This window comes from Nannobrachium achirus (genome assembly GCF_963921795.1).
Source record: "Nannobrachium achirus genome assembly, chromosome: 2".
In the NCBI taxonomy this organism is placed as follows: domain Eukaryota; kingdom Metazoa; phylum Chordata; class Actinopteri; order Myctophiformes; family Myctophidae; genus Nannobrachium; species Nannobrachium achirus.
The window spans coordinates 6,203,975-6,225,128 of record NC_137811.1 but is presented as its reverse complement, the minus strand read 5'-3'; the positions used below and the strand labels follow the sequence as shown (position 1 = coordinate 6,225,128).

The window sequence follows — 21,154 nt, the reverse complement described above, 5'->3', positions numbered from 1 at the left end:
TTAGAAATACAGCTAGTGCTGTAATGTATATACAGAGGACAGGCAGAAATTGATCTTTACAGAAGGAAAGTAGGTTCACACTATGGACAAATATGAATTAGTCCCCCCAGGAATCCGCGATTCCGCGATCGCAGAATTTTTCGCGGAATTCGCGACCAGCCGCGGATTTCTCGGCCGTTCGCGGACTTTTCTGACGTCCGCGGAATAGCGGTCGCGAGTGGCAGCAGAGCGGCGGGAGTAGTCATTACTACTATTATAAAACAATGTGTACATGGTCTGGCAAGTGGCCACTTCATACAGAGCCTGGGGAATAGCTTAGCTTCCCTCCTGCTAGTTGCACTGACGCTGTATTGGTCCGGTCCCACATTCGTTCCTGACAGAAACTGTGTCCTGAACTATAGTTCCTCTCTGCCTCTATAATGGTCCTGGCAATAACAATGCTAATGTGCAGAAGAGAATAAATAAATATTACACCCATACTAGGTAGTAGGTAGGCTATCCTCTAAAATGTGGTTACTATGGGCATTGGTTAATTTGCATGACAATATAGTCTTTGCAACAGAAAGTAATTATCAAAAACAATAACAATTAAAAAAATAATAGATTTAATATTAGATTTTTATTCTCAAAAATGATTATTTGATTATTCTAACCACTAATTACAATTAATTGTAGCTATTTCATGAAGGGTTTTACTTGATTATTAGAACTATATCATTTTTAGCTTGATAACTGGTCATTTTAGGTTGTTTATTAATGTCCGCGGAATCAAGAATTGTTCACCACAGAATTCCGCAGAATCAGGATTGTTCTCCGCGGAATCAAGAATTTTTCTCCGCGGATTCCTGGGGGGACTAATGAATAACCTGTGGCACTTGTGGCTTGTTTCCGCTTCACAATGTTTTCATTGTGGTCCAGAACAGCGAGCATTCCCCTCTCTTTCATGCCAGTGTAGGAAAAGGCTAACCTTTTTGGCAAATATTTCAGGAGAGCAGAATGGAATACTTCTAGGCCACCTATAGGAACATAATAACAAAATGTGCACATCAAATTCTTTTATTTTATTTTTTTTTAGATTTTTTTTTTTTTTTTTTTTTTTCAAATAATGCAGGTAAATATGGAAATCGGGAAAATTTCACATCACATCTACATGTTTTGGCTTTCCACCAGCAGGACCATAAACATGTGATGACAATGTCAGTTTACCTGTGTGTTTGAAGAGGCCCAAATATTCCAGGTCTCCCAACAGCAGCTTGCCACAGACCAGCTTCTCCAAATCCTGGTATACCTGCAATCCCAATGTAGGCATTTAGTAGACGCTCTTTATCCAGAGTGATTTACAGTAGGTAGGCAAGGTAACCACAAGATAATACATCAAATGCATAGATCTAATAATACATCAAGAAAAAAACAGGAACCTACTGTCAGTCTAAACAGTATATTATCAAAACATTATTCTATAAATTCCTATTCCATTAATCTATAAAACCTTTTGTTAGCTGATCTACTGTAAATTATTGTAGGGTTGGATCAGGCTGGGAAGATTTTGCCATACATTTCGTTGCTTTGTTGTAGGGCAACATCAGTGTTTTGTACTCTCAGTAACTGGGAGCCAATGGAGGGAATTTAGCAAGGTGTAAATGATGATGGGGAACTTATTTCAATAACAAGCTCATAACGCCCTCCGGTCGTGTATATAGCACTGCAGTGAAGGCAACGTAACACTATAGTTACAAGAGTGCTTACTGCTTAGAGTAGTACATGTTCAATATTTTAAAATGAGATCACATTGATGTAATAATCGAGACTGTGTGTAGTTTCTTTATAGCCCTAACAGTAACATACAAAGACTAGATTCTATCTAAATAATACAGTACCTGTGAATCCCTGGAAAGCCACTTCTTCTTCTTCCTCGTCTCTTGGTCCAGGGGGGGATGAAAACACCTGTACCTCCGCCCTCCCTCAGTCCAGCTATGGATGTCTCGGACATGGTACAGTATGGACAGCCAACGACGCTTCAGCTCCTGAAATAAATACATTGATATGCAATTATGGGCCTCTGTGACAAATAAGAAAGCATATGGTAAACAATAAGGCAACAAAGATAAGGAAAACTAATTCTCTCTTGTTAAACAGGCCAAAGCAAAGGTTTTACAGTTAGATGAATAGGCCAGACATAACAAGGAGGGCAGACAGTAATGTAAAATATGATGATCACATACCTCTGTGTTGCCTCCGCAGGAAGCAGAACAGAACCACAAATGATTCCTCAGAGACCTAATTGGTGAAATACAATACATAGGTTACACTCCTGTGTAACGCTCAACTTACTCAACATGAGTATTTGTGTGGCTGTAGGTGTCTTGAACATAAACATCTGCACTTACATTGACCAGTCCGCTAGATCTCCCCGACCCTTCTTCTTGGCTATAGCCATCAGCTTGCTATGGAAACCTGAAATAATAATTTAAATATTAAAACAATCTGAACTATTTGGGTGTCACCTCCGGTAAAAAAAAAAATACATTGCAGACAACATAGAAAATGTAAAATCAGAGATTATGGAACACAATCCATTATCCAGTATCTTGCACTTGCCTTTGACCGTGTGCCAAATGTCAAATTGATGGTCGATTTCAGGATAGTTTTCCCTCATCTTCTTTCTCACTGATCGTGAGCGGTCCGTTGCTACCACCTCCACCTGTAGTCCCACATCAAGCAGCGTGTCGAGGGCCCGTTTGAAGCCTTCTGCTTCCATGGCAGATGAACTTGATGCTTCTGTGACCTACAAGAAGTTAGAGGGATGAAGGGTAGTAAAAGATACATAGAGTAACCAGCCGTTATGCCACAATGTTATGCAAACACAACTCAAATTACCTGCACTAGGTTAGTCTGCAAAATCTCTCCAGTGGCATCCAGCATCATGGTGTAATGGCAGTATTTTGCTGAAAACCCTGGTGAGTCACATCTGAGTAAAAACAAATATATACATATTAAAATAAGCATTTCAATCAATGCAATAAATCCCAAACTAATGATCAATACTGATTTCAATGTATATACACTACTACTACTACTTCTGCTGTTTCCTTTACATTCTTCATACACACCTTCCATCCCCAGACAGGTGGACTGGCGTATACGGTTCTCCCCTCTCCTTCTTTTCCACCTCTTCAATGCAGAGTCTGGCCAGGATGGAATCCCTCTGTCTTGCGTACGTGCTCTCAATGACAGGACCTAGATATGACTTCTGCATGTCATATAAGGTGGTGTGTTTGATCATCCTCAAGTTCATTAATGCGGACCAATCCTCCAACTCTGTGATGGTGCTCCCCGTGAACAGCACAGAGGCAGCACTAAGCAGGTTCACCTCAGGCATCCCTCTGACTTCAGGAGATGAAGACCAGGTACCAGAGTGTCCTTCAAGGCAGTCCCACCTAACCTTCATCTGTGCCCCGACATAGAACACGTTTGTTTCGTTTATGGGCTTTCCACAGCACTGACACTTCCTGAAGAGTTCTAGGATGCTGGACTCATAAACGATGACCTTAGGCTCCTTCCAACGATGACGATCTGGATCCTCCTCATCATCATCATCATCATCCTCCTTCTTCTTCACACGCTTCTCCTGAGATTAAGCTGGGGTGGTGGTGGTGGATGAATCATCCTCGGGACAATAGTCTGAATCCTTGGGGTCAAATACTTCCCAACTGCTGCTACTTGTGTCCATGAGAGCCTAATTTTAAATGAAAATGGAGAAATAAACTAACACGCTGACCACACCAACATTGGCAGTTGATAATGTCTGTCATTAAGACCTGGAATTATTTTATACTTTAGCTATTGAAAAATAGCAAATATACAAGCTCACAGCACTGCTGACCACTTGTAGATCTGCTATTTGTTGTTGTGAAAATATTTGTAAATCTTTGTATATATATTTTTCAAAGCAAACTTCTGTAACTCAAATCTCTGCTTCTGGGGGTCCCTGGAACAACATATTTTGAGATGGGGATCAACGGCCAAATACAACATACAATAGTAATTTGGAGGGTCCTTGACATAAAAAAGTTTGAGAACCACTGATTTAGAAGACATTCATAGAATTGGGTCAAAATATTCAAAGAACATATACAAGCACGCAGCGCAGCATTCAGTGCTGCATAGTATTCCACAAATCAGTACTTCTCACACTTTCAAGATTTTTCATTAGTAACCATGGTGAATACTTACTGATTGACGCAGACGATGTAGCCCATGTGGGCTTGCAGTGTGTGGCGTAGATGTGGCGGGTGATCCAGCTACAAACTAAACAACAACAAAAAGGTCTCATTGTAAGCATCATAGACTCTCAGTAGGCCAATTCATTTACAACATTTACAAAGACCACAATAACATCTCTGTAATGCAATCACCACTTGTCAGTGTCTGTTTACATGTTCCTTCTACTCCTTAGGGCAGTGGGTCTCAACAAAACGTTCTTACCTCTTGAAAGAGGACATCTTTATGTGAAGCCTGTCTATATGTAGGTGCACGTGTTGCCAAGTATGGCATTTGAACCCTAATCATACCTCCTTTCTTCTTCTTTTGGCCATGGCTGATGGTGATGCTGTTGGTCCTATTTTGGCCATGGCTGATGGTGATGCTGTTGGTCCTAAAGTAGGGTTTGAACCTCCCCTCTCCATTGACCCCTGAGGATAACAGCAGAAATGAGGGAGAGTTTAATCACTATTATTTTACCAGCTACAAGATAATCCAAGACAGAATGTATAAGAATCAATCAATCCACATAAAATATTCCACTGTGATGACTTATTTCACCAGTGTCTCTCAAATAAAGTATGTGTTGTACATGCATTTACATGACAGTGTTAGAAGCACTGTGTTGTATCACTGATACTATGTTCTGTTCTGCTCTGCTCTGTGATTGTAGAGATATTTGAAAATAATGATAAATGATGAGACCAAAGAAACTTTTTACAAAGTGTACATGAAACTTCTTGCAAGTTGAGAAAAATACCAACAAAGGAAAAGTGTACAGAATATGGCTTGAAGGTTCACAGCATTAACGTGGTGGGTCTCTTTTCTGTAGCTAGTAACCCAATCGCAACACAGAAGCAGGCAGACTATTTTGACGTCTTTCTAGGTTGTGACACATCACTCACAGTCAGACAGAAAAGCAACTTCCCGTTAGGTTCTTCAAAATAAAGTGTCTAAGCTTGTTCCAAATTATACTAAAATAATCTGCAACCATAAACAAGCATGCAGTAAATAATGTGTTTCCGAAATGTTTTTAAATTGTAAATAGTAGTTATATTTTTAACAGCTGGGATTACTATTCATGTTTATCATTATCATGAAATAATTCACAACACTGATTCTCTGTTCGATTGTGCTGCGTATGTGATGCCTTGCCTGTGTTGTGATTTCACTCAGGGTCTTATGTTGGCATGTGATTCTAATGTTGTGCTACTCAAAGTTGGTTGATAAGTGAAGTTCTCTGACAAACGGTGTCATGGCCTAATCATTCGCCAACACAATACACTACACTGATTATGCACCACAAGGCAAATTATGACAGGATAAAGATTAGCATCGCTAGCAATGACAATAGAGCCCAGCCCAGCACAACGACAACACATACATTCATAAGATTGACTTCCATTATTCTAAATGGAGGTGTCACACTAAACCCAACCTAAACGATCAGTGGGGATGTTTCTACGTGGGGGTGTTTCTGAATGGAGGTCTGCCCCCCACATTGCCCTCGGGATCAAGAAACCTACATCCTAGCACTAAACGTGTCTCAAAACAACAAGGCTAACGTTATATTGACTTCTTCCAAATAAAAGTTGCCTACCTCTTGCAAAACTGCAACTTCATTTGAAGCCTCCACTTCTACAGGTGACAGGTTCTAAAGAAAAGTGACAACATAAATATAGCTAGTCAAGTGACTTGCGTTTACTTCTAATCTATTACACATTTCACAAATTGCTTACAGCATTACGATCTACAAGCTCACAACGCGTCGCGCTGCAACGCATTGTGAGCTTGTAGATCGGCTATTTTCAAACTCCAAACATACCTCTGGTGTTCTTCTTTTGGCCGGCAGGGGTGGAACAGCAATAGACGTGGTGGACGTCTCCAGGAACACTGATGGAACAGCGCTCTCCTTCAGTATAGCTTTTGCTTTCCTTGGCTTGCCCTTGTCCATCAGTTCTCCCATTAGATTCCTCTCGAAGTCCTCCTCCGTAAAATGTTCACTACACACTCGCAGAGCTCCAAGTATCATTGGGTCTGTATGTTCATTGTAACGCGGGTGTTTGATTGCTCTCAGCCACTGCTTACAAAGCTCCCGTCGTCGGTCTCCTTTTGGAAATGTGTGAAAAGACACGGGTCCTTTCTTCCTCTTTCTGGCCTCGTAACATCCAGGCACAACACAAAACGACGGCATCTTTTTACAGACAGACACGGTCCCACGGACACACACAAAACAACTACTACAACTACTGCAAAACAACTACTACAACTACTACTACTATAAAAACGACTGCTGATACCACTGTTGTATATTTGATGTCTGTACAAAAAGAAGCAGCTACTCTTATTGTTGTACCACTTTCTTGCCTTAAATGCTTCATTTGAAAATCAAATAAACAAAGTTTAAAAAAAAAAAAAAAACGACTGCTGCTGCTGCTACTAATACTACTACTACCACTACTACTACTAAGCTACTGCTATTATTACTACTACTACTATTACTACCAAATACAACCAAGACACGTTCCAAACACGACCAATGCTTTCCACCAACAAGCCCCTACAAGGCGCGCTGTTGTTACGAGCGGGAGGAAGGGGTTGGGCGAGTCGCGCAAAGCACCGTGGGCAGTGTAGTGTATTACAGGACGCGCCCTAGGAAGTGAGGTCATAGCTTCGCGTTTTCAAAAAAATGGTTATATACCACCAAAATAAAATTCCTTTTGGTTTCCATGTTAGAATATGATAATATGGGGTTACAAAAGCCCTTGAAAACGACCGGAGCCCCCCTTTAAGCATTTAACATTTTATTTGGTAATAATAACTCAAACTAAATATTTACAGATTGACAAGAGTGATAAAACACTATTTATATGTGTTGCCTTGAGATTTTAACGTGCTCATGGGTACACAAAAGGTTTGTAAACCACTAGGTTATAGAACAATATTAATTTCATGTGAAAACCACTAGGTTATAGAACAATATTCAGATCATATGAAAACCACTAGGTTATAGAATAATATTCAGTTCATATGAAAACCACTAGGTTATATAAGAATATTCAGATCATATCAAAACCACTAGGTTATAGAACGATATTCAGGCAGAATGTAATGTGGTTGTTCTCTTAACAACACCAGGACATTAAATGTGTGTATTTACCTGAAAGTAGGAGCTGATGGAGGCCAGTACAACTCTATGGCAGGGGAACTCCTGTCCCTCACAGCACAGAATCACATCACAGAAAACCTTGTTGAGTCGTAGACGGTTTAGTCCCTCTAACAGCTTGTTAGGATGCGTGTCTAGCTTCCTAGTTTCCTCCAGAAGGCAGGAGGGTGAAGCAGCATCCACGGTCACCAGAATCCTTTTAGCCATGTTGTTCTTCTAGAGCAGCCTGTATGACGGTAGGAGGAGATGGAATAGATGGTCACATAGTAACGCCTGTTTGCACACAATTTACCCTCTTTATATTGTTTAAATACCAAAGAGTAGCCCCAGTGTTTAATAAGCAAAATCGATTTTGGACCCATGGCGTTTAAAATAACCAGGAGGCTATTTGCAACAAGATGTATTTATTTTTGCACAGTCTTCACTCGAAAAGAAATCGGGAAGAATGATTCAAAGAACAAAAGCAAATACTAGTCCTGGCGGGTATTAGGTAGCCAGCAACTATTTTAAAAAAGGCCACTATTTTGAAATATATAATATGTGTGCAAATGTGTCAAAAGCATTTACCCATCTTATAACTACTAGGAGCAGTGAGCAGCCATTCTACGGCGCTCTGGGAGCTATTAGGGGTTCAGAGTCTTGCTCAGGGACACATATCAACACATTGCTGGAACAAAACCTGCGACAACCAGGGCCTCTGGCTGCCCAGGCAGCCTCACTAACCACTCAGCTATGGCCGCCCACTGAGTATTCATGGAGAATACTGACAGAACCCATTCATCATCCTCAAATTGATAGTGTTCCTGTTTTATCTGCTCATTTATTTGTGTCATCACTTCCAATTCCACTTGTTTATCCTGTATTACTTCACTCTCCCGATTGAAAATGTAGTTTCTGTATTGTATCACGATATAGAAGTATTTAACACTGTTACTGAACAAACACTATAGCAAAGATGAGTGCATCTCTCCACTCCGACATGTCTCCTTTCCGACATGTCTCCATTCCGACACTAACCCTATCTCTAACCCTAACCCTAAACCTTAGGCCCATGGGAGTGTCGCCACTCCGACAATAAGAAGTCAATTTCGGAGTGGCGACATGTCGGAATGGAGAGAGCCTCCCAGCAAAGATTACTATCACAATATAGAGCAATTTAACACTGTCACTCAACAAACACTCTATAGCAATGGATGGTTACTGTCACAATATAGAGCTATTTAACACTGTTACTGAACAAACACTATATAGCAATGATTACTGTCACAATATAGAGCTATTTAACACTGTTACTGAACAAACACTCTATATCAACTCTAAAGCCATCTCAAAACATCTCAGAAACAGAGATTGGAATTACAAAAGTTTGCTTTGAAAAATATATTTTAAAAGATTTGCACATATTTTCATTCAAAAATAGCAGATCTACAAGCTCGCAGCGTGGCACTCGATAACACGCTGTGAGCTTGTATATCTGCTCTTGTGTTATAATAGTTAAAGCATAAAATAATGGTTAAAGTGGTTCCATCATGTGTTAATGGGTAAAGTGTGTTGTATTAGAATACAAGCATTGTATGGAATAGCCGCAAATTGCAACACTAGATTTTTTTATAATCGGATGAATCTAGGGTTGCAATACCTCCCATAGGCAGCCAATGCATCAAAACGTTATTTTGCTATCTGATTGTATTAAACGACGTCAAACTCACCAATAGTGTGGCTCTATGGAAAGCTTGGAATTTACTCTTGCTATCTGCAAAGTGTTTGTTTCTGAAAAATCCACCGTAGAATTGTTATGATTTATTTTCTGTCAAGAAATCCGAGCAGACATGGTTTATTTTCTAAGTGTTGAACTTCGGAAGCGCTTGTCTTCTATAACTCTATGTCCCGCTGCCTCCTGCATAATGTGACATTTAGAACCAGGTGGTCACAGGACCGTTGAGGGATTTTCCACGAGCGCTTCCAAACTCCAAAATTATCACCTGAACCAAATTTCTTGGATAGAAAGTAACTCATAACATGTCTACTGTGGATTTTTCTGAAACAAACACTTTGCAGATAGAAAGAGTAAATTCCAAGCTTTCCATAGAGCCACAATATTGGTGAGTTTGACGTTGTTTAATACAATCAGATAGCAAAATCTTTTTTTGATGCATTGGCTGCCTATGGGAGGTATTGCAACCCTAGATTCATCCGATTATAAAAAAATCTAGTGTTGCAATTTGCGGCTATGTATGGAATATCAACGATTTTAGGCATAATGGCTACTCCTGCTATTCAGTTCATAGCAAACAAAGACTTGTTCACAAGATTGTAGATCAGCTATTTTCCCCGAATGTTCAGAACAGAGACACGGGGATTAATGTGGTTAAAAATAAGTAAGTAAATAAAGACTGGTTAGAATAGCTCTATTGCTAACAGGGAGCCAGTTAGCATTCGCGTTCAGCTAATAAATGCGTGTGTTAAATGTAGGTCCTAATGAGGTAACAGTTACAGCAGTCATGTTGTAAAATCTTCTACAAAGACCATGGATTTCCACAACACATTCCAACAACACACATTTGATGTGTAGCAGCAGCTATGCTAGCAGCACTATGCTAACTGCTTAGTTGTCCTTATCCACGGTGTGTCTTCATATGTGACGCAGTTCATTCTCAACACAAACACACATTCTGTAGTGAAAACAACAAGAAGACACAACATGAATTTTACCTGATAAACTTCAACGATGAATGAAGTCACTTCAAGTCTCCAGGTTTTAATCCGTTTGAAGCAACGAGGAAAACTAAACTAAAGTTAAAACTGCTCTTCTCGGCTTGGCAGGAAAACAACACACTTGGACTTCCGGGTCGACGTGTTCCGCACATGCTCAGTACAGATCGTTGGTCGACGCAATGTTGCTTTCGCCCCCTGGTGGAGGAGGGTGTAACTGTCACTGAAGTAAGAAAAAAAAATGTCACTGAAGATGAACAGACAGACTGATCCCCTTGGGAAAATCTATGCATTGTAGTAGAAATGATGAAAAAATAATTAGAGTCTGACTCTAAACAAATACACATGTGTTCTATATGTGTTCTGTCTGTCATTCAATGTTATGAGTTTTAAAAAGCATCTCAATGTTTAACAAGCCAAGGCTTTAATGAGCTTATACTTTTAGTTGACCTTGTACCAGCGAACTGTACTGTCATGAAACATTTTCCTATAAGCAAAAAGATCTAATATACTTCAATCAATCAATCAATCAATCAATCAATCAATCAATCAATCAATCAACTAAAACAGTCTGTTTTAGAATTTCAAATATAGAATAAGTATATGTACAATCTATCAACACTTATACTGACAGATCACCAGTAATGGTAAACTGATTGAATATTAAAGGATATGTACATTGTACCAGTGGTGTGTTCTACCGCGTTACTCTATGACATAAACAGTGTCTCTCCACAAACAACACATCCAAGCTGACTGTATGAAGAATGTGCTTCTAGTGATCCAGAACCTCAACAGAACATCATGGTCTTCCTCACAGTGATGAAGGATCTTCTGGTGAAAAATCTGCTTCAAGCCACATCTCTGTGCTCTACACTTCAGTGGACAAACTTCCACTGTTATAGAAATGCTTCCACAAACACATCACCACGCTATTGTATTGTGCTTGTGTGCATTGTCATAATTAATGTGGTGAATTATATTGGTGAAGTTTTCCATTTCACTGTCCACTAATGGTGAAAAAATAATAATCCTTAACCACATTCTTGGGCGAACTCGGGGCAAAAATAGCAAATCTCACTCACAATCATTGTCCATTGTGTGTGGGTGTTTGTGTGTGTGTACCTTCTGGCATAGATGGGGCTTCCTCTCTCAAAACAAGTGCTGCCACAACTTTGCCAGATTTATATTACAGTAGCCTACATACATTGGCTGCCCCATGCGCGCTTGATCCAGGTTTAGCCCCCAGGAGTGTGCAAATAATTCAGCACCTATATGACTTAAAGGGCCTACACAAAAAAACATTTTTTTTTTTTTAAACGGGGGAGCGTGAGTGACGTCACTCGCGTCAACTCTCAGAACAGCACTGTTCTGAGAACCCGTGGAAAGCTTTTCATCTCTGTCTGCCCAAAACCAGAGAAAGACACAATTGTCAGAAATAGGACTTTGTGAGGATAGAAGGTGCCAGTGGGACCCCAAAAAAAGGTTTTAAAATAGAAAAAGTGAAAATTCATGGTGTAGGTCCTTTAACCTCTTGAACCCCATTGCCGGGGGCAAAAGGTGTTGACCTCTGAACAGCTGTCAATAAATGTCAATAAATCAATAGAGACCAAATAAAAGTACAATTTCATTGTTGATTATTGTTACAGTGGTCCTACAGTATAGTAATCAGCTGCCATTGTACTTTTCATCCATACATTACTCATATTACAGTATTATTACTACTTATTGTTACTCGTTTTTATCATTTTTCACCCTATACTTTAACATTACTAATATTACAGCACTACTCTCACTAAAACATCTGTAGAGTTTACATAGTTTGGAATATATTCATACAATTTTGCCTATCAATTGATGACACCTTGGTGAACAATTTCTCTATTCAATATTTATGTTTTCAATGAGGTCTTGAGGCTCATTCACTATTCAGAAGGCAAATTTTCCATAGGCGGAGGTCTTTTTCAATCCTCTTTTCCTAGCTAAATAATCACAGCAGGACAATTTGGTAAGAGAAATGTGATGTTTTACACTGCATTTGTGAATTTTCAGGGGTTAGCTGACATTTGGTGGGACAAGATTAGCCACAATCATTGTAGTTTTGTGTCCACAACTGTTCCAATTTGGGCATACATTTTAGGCGGATTTTTCCCCTGGACCCCCCTGGGACTTAAGAGGTTAACACACGGGTGACTAACCGGTCTCTTAGGCCGATTTTGAGATTTCAAAGTGCAATAACTCTCCCCATGAAGGTCTCAGAAATTTCCCCTTCCATGACTTTTCCTAAATACTCAAGATATATGTTCTCGTTTTTTTTCCCCTTCTGAAACGTTTCCTAATTATGAAATAAAATACAATTATACCACTCTGACGGCTATTATCGGCAGAAAAGACCGCTCTCCCCTTTTTCTCCCCTCCCAGAAGAAGCAGAAGAGACTTCACACCTCCAGCCCACCCGGAGTGCGCCTTTGTTGCTTCCAATAGATCATTTACATTTCACTGTCAGCAAAGATAACATGACTAAATGTTGACTAATGTTTTATTGTATAACCCTCTAACCCTATACCTGAAAATAATAATGATAATATCAATGTATCAATTGTATTGTTATCGCGCGTTATCGCCGTACGGGTCCATTTGGTTTCATTCTAGAGCCAAACGTTTGGCGAGGCTGTTGGAGTTGAACAGCGCGATGGATAGCCTATAAATAAGTGTCAAAGTGAACTTTTATATTACTCCAAAGGTTCAGAGATTGTTGACAAAATGTTACATAATGTCCATCATATTGAAGCGGTTTGTTTCTCAACTCAAGTGAAAAAATGCACGCAGCACAAACCAGGCATCGTCAGCGCAACAAGACTACAGAGAAAGTGAATAAAAGCCATTTCTACCTTTAAAGTTTTCGGGGTCCAAGAAGAGTATGAACTTGTGTCTAAAATATCCAACGTACTGTATGTTCGTATATGCCTGCCTTGTATGATTGATTTAGGCTATTTTATTAGCAGTTTGGGACGAGAAGGAGTGGGCACCCGACCCCCAGCTGTAGCCTATCATTATCACGCATAATTTATCTCCGTCCCGCGATGATGTAACGTTATACACTCTCTCTCTTCTCTCTCTCTCTCTCTCTCTCTCTCTCTCTCTCTCTCTCTCTCTCTCTCTCTCTTTCAAAGGTGAACTGTAAAAACTATTGTGTAGCAACATTATTATTATTATTACCATTTGTTAACTTCAAATAAATGTTTCAATCGATTGATGTCATGGGATTACATTCTTTAGAGAGAGCCATCAGTAAAGAATGCCACTGGCTGCATTCTTTACTGGCGTAATTATTTTACTTCGCTTCGTATGGCGTTGTGAGCTTGTAGAAGATTGGCTATTTGTGTAACAAAATACCCTATATTGTCAATGAACAAAACTAAGCCAAATGGAACCATACAGGTCCATTTGGTTTCATTTTACGCTCTCTCTTTCTCCCACATGAAAGGAACCTGCCTCTCTCTCCACGTCTTTTTTTTTATACTTTTTTATACCACGTCCACGATCGAACCATGCATGCGTTCGTTCCTATATACAGCGCAAGGCATATCTCTCTCTCTCTCTCTCATGCATGCATGCGTGCGTGATGTCGGGACATCACATAACCTTGCCTTTCACCGCATAATCAATAGCGCGGTGCGCCCCGCTGTGTTGGCCTTGAATCTCCCAAATCGTAAATAAAACAAAGCCATAAAAGATATGTTTCTGGATAAACAAACGTGTCTATAACCACTCAAACTGCATGGCGCACTGTGCGCAAAGACGCTGATCATTGATTTATTCCTGCATGCAAAACCGAACTGTTTTAAAATGACTTTCAAAACTCAACAATCTGCGCTGCAAAGCGATACGAAATTAAACCAGTGACATTAAAAGTAAGATCATGCTACAAACTTAGTGTCATTTTCCCAAGCCTGTTTTTTTCCTGCTAAACCATGAAGTTAACATTGAAAGCGAGAGTAGGCTATTTGAGAGGTCAATTGAAATGCTAATTCAAATTCGGAAGACAATAGAACCCCCGCTGGCAGCAGGGGGAGGAAGTGTTGCGCTCCTGGGCCAAAAGGGAGAGAATCTAACGGTCAAAATGAACGATAAATGCAGGCGTAGTGGTAGTTTTTTATTTTCAGTCACCCAAGTGTTAAGGGATAAATAATCCTTAAAGGGATATTTCACTTTCAAAAAAGCTTCTGGTCATTTTATTGTCTAATAAGGCTTGGTGAACACCCTGGACAGATTTAAGTTACTTTGTTCAGTATTTAGACATTTGATATTCGTTTCATCTCTCTCACACACCCACACCCACACCCACACACCCACACACACACACACACACACACACACACACAAAACAGCACACTCTCTGTTGTTACTTTTTAGAGTCTGTTCTTGAGAGATTGTTTTTCTCGTTACTACCCTCCTAATATGTGAGCTGGCCGTGTTCTTTCGATTTTGTTGTGGGGGAAAATGTTAAAAAATGTAAAACAATTAAAAACAAATTATAAAAACTGTTTTATCAGTATCTCACCATCCACTTGAATGGAGAAATATATTTTTTATCTGTTTATCTGGCCCAGTGGGAATGGGCCTTTACAATGTTTGTTTTTGTAGGAAGGGGGCGTGTCTGATTAAATGATTATCAAAATCTGTCCAGGGTGTTCACAAAAGCCTGATTAGACGATACAATGACCAAAGGTTTCTTTGAAAGTGAAATATCCCTTTAATCTTATCTTCTCTCGATGCCAACATGGAAATTGCATTAAAGTAGTTGTGTGTGTGTGTGTGTGTGTGTGTGTGTGTGTGTGTGTGTGTGTGTGTGTGTGTGTGTGTGTGTTATTCCATGGCACAAAGTACACACTAACATGTTTGTGTTTTGCTGAATGTTATTTCCAAAGGGTTAGTTTAATTTCAAATCACTCGATATATGTTCATAACATGTTCTCATTTCCACTCCAATATAACCTCACACGTCTCACTGAAAGTGCTTTATTGTTGTAAAAACTGTGACGAACATTGTGTCTCTGGTGGTACAGGAATAATACTTAACTAGACAGAACTTCAAAGAAAATGTTGCAATGTCATCAAAACCTCACACATTAATTTCCATACAGCGTTTTGGGTTCTGGTCTGTTTACAAAGATATTTCAAAATTACTCAATGCTCCCATACATTCAATAGCTGTGGTTTGCAAACTGTGTGCAGTGTGCTGTACATTTAGTGAATCTAAAACATTACTGATGGATAATAAGTAATCAAAAACTCAAAGTGTACACCTGTATACACATCATAACATGAAGATATAAACAGTAAGGGTTAAAGATGGATGAAAATAAATCATGTTCCACAAAAGTGGAACGTTCTAACAGTATATTATTCATCCTTCCCATTGTGAAGGTCTGGAAAGAAACCCGCAGCAGTGAAACATGGTCTGGAAACACGACGAATGTCACTAGACATGACTGTTAATGTCTTCTTGTAGCTCTAGAGAGAGAGAGAGAGAGAGAGAGAGAAAGAGAAATAGAGTATATATATATTAAGGCTGTGGATCGATTCAAATATTTAATCTGATTAATCACATGATTGTCCATAGTTAATCATTATTATTATTTTTGTATCTGTTCTAAATCTTATTATTGGAACAATGACAAATACAGTCCAGAATATTCAACTTACAAACTTAACAACTTGGGACAGATTTAAAATAACTTTAAAAGTCTACTAGGGATTCGCTTACAGTACACCCCAGCATCCCTATTCTGAGGGCAAAAATAGACAATCTACAAGCTCAAAACAAGATGTGTTTTGAGCTTGTGGATCTGCTATTTTTGATGAAGAGGGTCTAAACATTTTAACTCAAGTAATATTGATACATTCTAAATAGTATCACAGTATTATATTAGGGCGGGTCATACTTTTTTTATTTTGGAAATCCAAACGTGTTGGGTGTCCATTTAATGTGTTTTTTGATGGAGAATTCAAATATGACATTATTTTTGTGATAGGACAACTCTAACCTACATTAATTTGCATTTTTAGATTATTAATTGTACCCGTTCTATCTCATTTATAAGATAGTAAAATCCAAATGAAATCTTAACATGTGGGGTGTCTAAATTATGTGTTTCTTTATGGGGAATTCAAATATGGAATTCTTTTTTGGATAGAATAACTCTAACCTACATAATTGTGTACTTTAAAAGGGAGAAATGTGCGATTTTTACCGCTTTTTAGGATATTATTATAAGACACAAGGGAAATGTTTTATAATGACAAAGCCAAATCAAATGTACATATTTATTAACCATTTAAGTGCATAACAGTGAATACACTTATGGATATCAAATATCACTTCCAGAATGTTGCTAAGTTGAACAAGTCCTGCTTTGACTCAGCCTTGGACATCAGCCTCCTGCTGGTATCCTGATCCCTGATACCTCCATCCCCTTTTCCTGGGAGAAGTAAAGTATTGGAGGAAGCTTCAGTCACCATTTTGACAACCCTCTCAATACTTTGGATGTGGCATGGCCAGTGGGGTACCTCCATGGGGGTGTTGATAACGTTCTTCAACACTGAGGTGTTTATTGTACAGCTGCGAGGTGGCTCTGCACATCTTCTGACTAGCTAATCATTTCAGCAATGCTGGAAGCATCATCATTGATCTCAGGTGTCTTTCTGCTTCTTACTGAGGAGTAGTTGCTGCCAGGCTCACTGGCATCACTACAGTATTGCCAGTGAGCCTGGCAGCAACTATCTGTTCCAATACCCCAGAAAAAGGGACTAAAGAGGAGCCACATGCAGAGCAAATTGCCAAGCTTTTTGCATGGCTGAGAGAGAGGGGTTTTGATTAGACCTTAAGGGCCATTGGAGGGGACTCAACAAATCTTAACACTGGTGTCAAAGCTGGAGTAATGCAGAAGCTGGAGCTGCACCTATAGGCAGAAAGCTGGTCTGGTTGGTGAGGAGCCTACACACTGGTGAACTTCCCCTCCGCCAGGTGGTCATTGTTGAACTCGATGGTCCTAATCTGTCAGACAACACATTGTCTGGACCAATAAGAAAGCTCCTTAATTCAGCTAGCCTACAGAGCTGCCTGCCAAAGTAATTGAAGATCTCTCGACTGATCAACACTATGGCTATCATATTGTTTCTGCAGTCAGGGATGGAGTGGTTCCTGCAAGGCTGGCTCTGCTGGAGATTGGGCCAGCAAACCACAGCCGCTGGCTCACCACAGCAAACAGACTTCTCAGGCTCTGGGTGTCAAAGCATGGATTGAGAGGAAAGAATCAGAAAAAAACTGCAATCTATTGTGGAATACATTGTTGGAGTGTATTATCCGTGGACGGATAATACACTCACCAACCAGACCAGCTTTCTGTCTATAGGTGCAGCTCCAGCTTCTGCGTTACTCCAGCTTTGACACCAGTGTTAAGATTTGTTGAGTCCCCTCCAATGGCCCTTAAGGTCTAATCAAAACCCCTCTCTCTCAGCCATGCAAAAAGCTTGGCAATTTGCTCTGCATGTGGCTCCTCTTTAGTCCCTTTTTCTGGGGTATTGGAACAGATAGTTGCTGCCAGGCTCACTGGCAATACTGTAGTGATGCCAGTGAGCCTGGCAGCAACTACTCCTCAGTAAGAAGCAGAAAGACACCTGAGATCAATGATGATGCTTCCAGCATTGCTGAAATGATTAGCTAGTCAGAAGATGTGCAGAGCCACCTCGCAGCTGTACAATAAACACCTCAGAGTTGAAGAACGTTATCAACACCCCCATAGGTACCCCACTGGCCATGCCACATCCAAAGTATTGAGAGGGTTGTCAAAATGGTGACTGAAGCTTCCTCCAACACTTCTCCCAGGAAAAGGGGATGGAGGTATCAGGGATCAGGATACCAGCAGGAGGCTGATGTCCAAGGCTGAGTCAAAGCAGGACTTGTTCAACTTAGCAACATTCTGGAAGTGATATTTGATATCCATAAGTGTATTCACTGTTATGCACTTAAATGGTTAATAAATATGTACATTTGATTTGGCTTTGTCATTATAAAACATTTCCCTTGTGTCTTATAATAATATCCTAAAAAGCGGTAAAAATCGCACATTTCTCCCTTTTTAAAGTACAAAATTATGTAGGTTAGAGTTATTCTATCCAAAAAAGAATTCCATATTTGAATTCCCCATAAAGAAACACATAATTTAGACACCCCACATGTTAAGATTTCATTTGGATTTTACGATCTTATAAATGAGATAGAACGGGTACAATTAACAATTTAAAAATGCAAATTAATGTAGGTTAGAGTTGTCCTATCACAAAAATAATGTCATATTTGAATTCTCCATCAAAAAACACATTAAATGGACACCCAACACGTTTGGATTTCCAAAATAAAAAAAGTATGACCCGCCCTAGTATTATATATATATATATAGTATGAGTTAAAATAGAGGGTAGAGACCATTTAAATAAGCCCAAAGGCTTTCTTGTGGTCTATGCAAACTTCAAATAAAGTATTCAATCAATCAATTCCAATCAATCAATTCTGAAGCACTCTAGTGTAGTTTGAGAAACCCTGCAGTAGAGACACTGTGATGGCTCGTTGGAGGAGGTCTCTGACGGCCGTCAAGTTTGAGGACTAGTGTGACACAAGGCATTATGTCCAAACGAAACTTACCTGGCCGCTGCGGTCAATGGCTTCATCTGACAGTATTGTATAATCCTAAACATCTAAAGCTTATCAAAATGAAGGCTGGGCTCAGTGCCAGCAGGTCTGGACCAGCATGAGTCAGGACTAGCAGGCTAGCAGCAGATCAGTGTAGCTCTAAAAGTTTGTGGCGTCCTTACCTGTCACAAGAGCCACCACTGCCTGACTCTACTGCTCCTGTCCCAGTGCTGTCCATGGTCTCTGCAGGGTAGGAGGACCTCTCATCCTGCTGAGGTTTGGACCTGAAGGTTAAATCTTTCTCTTTACTTTTGGAGCCTTTGGTCCGGCCTGCCCCCTTCTTCTTGGACTTATTGTCACCCTTCACTCCCTCTGTACAGAAAACGATACACAAAATATAGAAATTTAACAGCTCAAAAATGTAATTTAAACCCTGTTAAAAGAAAATCCAGTCAATCTCAACAACAATGATAATAATAGGCTTATTCATAATGTGTTCTCTCTCTTACCATCACTTGGCGCCCCCTGCAGTTCAACGGTGGAGGTTCTGCTCTTCTTTTTAACAGGCTCTCCATCAGAGGAGGACTGTTGCTGCTTCTTGTCTGCTTCTAGAAACACACATGAAAAGGAATTTAAACATATATTATTAACATGGAAATGCATATAATTTGGAGACTTGGGTAAAGAAATTATGTTTGATAACAAATTGGGAACAGTTTAAAACATACAGTACAATGATAACAATACAAACAATCCATCCAAATGAAAAGGGGGAAAAAAATGTGTGTGTGTGTGTGTGTGTGTGTGTGTGTGTGTGGGAGGTACAGTACAGTACAAACATCATCGTCTCAAAGAATACGATTATTGGCAGAATTGCGGAGAGTTTCAAATGTGGCGGTCCTGTCTAAATCCTTCACTAGAGATCGGAGGTTGTTGCAATAACCTGCACTACAATACTTCACCATATGTTACACTAAGACATAAACCCATAAAATGTAACAATGTGTACGTTCTGTAGTGTATTTCCATTGGTGAAAGCTGTGTTGTTCACCTGGAGAAGCAATGGTGCAGTCAGCCAAGCCCTGAAATACTCATATAGGTGTGTCTCAAAGAACACCACAGTGTGACACAAAATTAAGAGCATTTACAAATAACTACAGATAGTGCTGAATTATTACCTGTGTGGGTCCTCATGTGCCTCTTCAGATCAATCATTTGAATAAAGCCTTTGGCACACACTGTACAAGTGAAGGGTCTTTCCCCTGTATGAGATCTCATGTGTGTCTTGAGATTACACTTTTGAGCAAATCCTTTGGCACAAATTGTACAAGTGAAGGGCTTTTCTCCTGTATGAAATCTCATGTGTGTCTTCAGACTATTCATTCGAGTAAAGTATTTGGCACAAATTGTACAAGTGAAGGGCTTTTCTCCTGTATGAAATCTCATGTGTGTCTTCAGATTATTCATTTGAGAAAAGCCTTTAGCACAAACTGTACAAGTGAATGGCTTTTCCCCCGAATGAATAACCCTGTGTGTCTTCAGACCACTCATATGAGTAAAGCCTTTGGCACAAACTGTACAAGTGAAGGGCTTTTCCCCAGTGTGTATCCTCATGTGTGTCTTCAGGTTAGTTGTGCTGGCAAAGCCCTTGGCACAAACTGTACAAGTGAAGGGCTTTTCTCCTGTATGAGATCTCAAGTGGGTCTTCATTTCACCCTTTTGAGAAAAGCCTTTGGCACAAACCGTACAAGTGAAGGGCTTTTCTCCTGTATGATATCTCATGTGCCTCTTCAGATCACCCTTTTGAGAAAAGCCTTTGGCACAAACTGTACAAGTGAAGGGCTTTTCTCCTGTATGAGATCTCAAGTGTGTCTTCATTTCACCCTTTTGAGAAAAGCCTTTGGCACAAACCGTACAAGTGAAGGGCTTTTCTCCTGTATGAGTCCTCATGTGCCTCTTCAGATTACCCTTTGTAGCAAAGCCTTCGGTACACACTGCACAAGTGAAGGGCTTTTCCCCTGTATGAGTCCTCATGTGTGTCTTCAGACCAGTCATACCAGTAAAGCCTTTCGCACAGACTGTACAAGTGAGGGGCTTTTCCCCTCTATGAATCATCCTGTGTGTCTTCAGAATACTCTTTCGAGTAAAAGCTTTGGCACAAACTGTACAAGTGAAGGGCTTTTCCTCTGTATGATATCTCATGTGCCTCTTCAGATCACCCTTTTGAGAGAAGCATTTGGCACAAACCGTACAAGTGAAGGGTTTTTCCCCTGTATGAATCCTCATGTGTAGTGGTAGCTTACTCATACTACCAAAGCCTT

General features: G+C 39.9%; 1 protein-coding gene across 1 annotated transcript; it reads right to left on the bottom strand.

Annotated features, from left to right (window-relative positions):
• Window positions 1-3,634: 3,634 nt before the first annotated feature.
• Window positions 3,635-6,454, bottom strand: LOC308295935 (uncharacterized protein; the record flags this gene model as incomplete). The annotated part of the gene is made up of 5 exons (XM_080739013.1): window positions 3,635-3,736; window positions 4,234-4,308; window positions 4,572-4,691; window positions 5,861-5,914; window positions 6,086-6,454. The coding sequence occupies 5 exons, from the start codon at window positions 6,452-6,454 to the stop codon at window positions 3,635-3,637; spliced, it is 720 nt and encodes a 239-aa protein (XP_080595139.1).
• Between the last annotated feature and the right edge of the window lie 14,700 nt (window positions 6,455-21,154).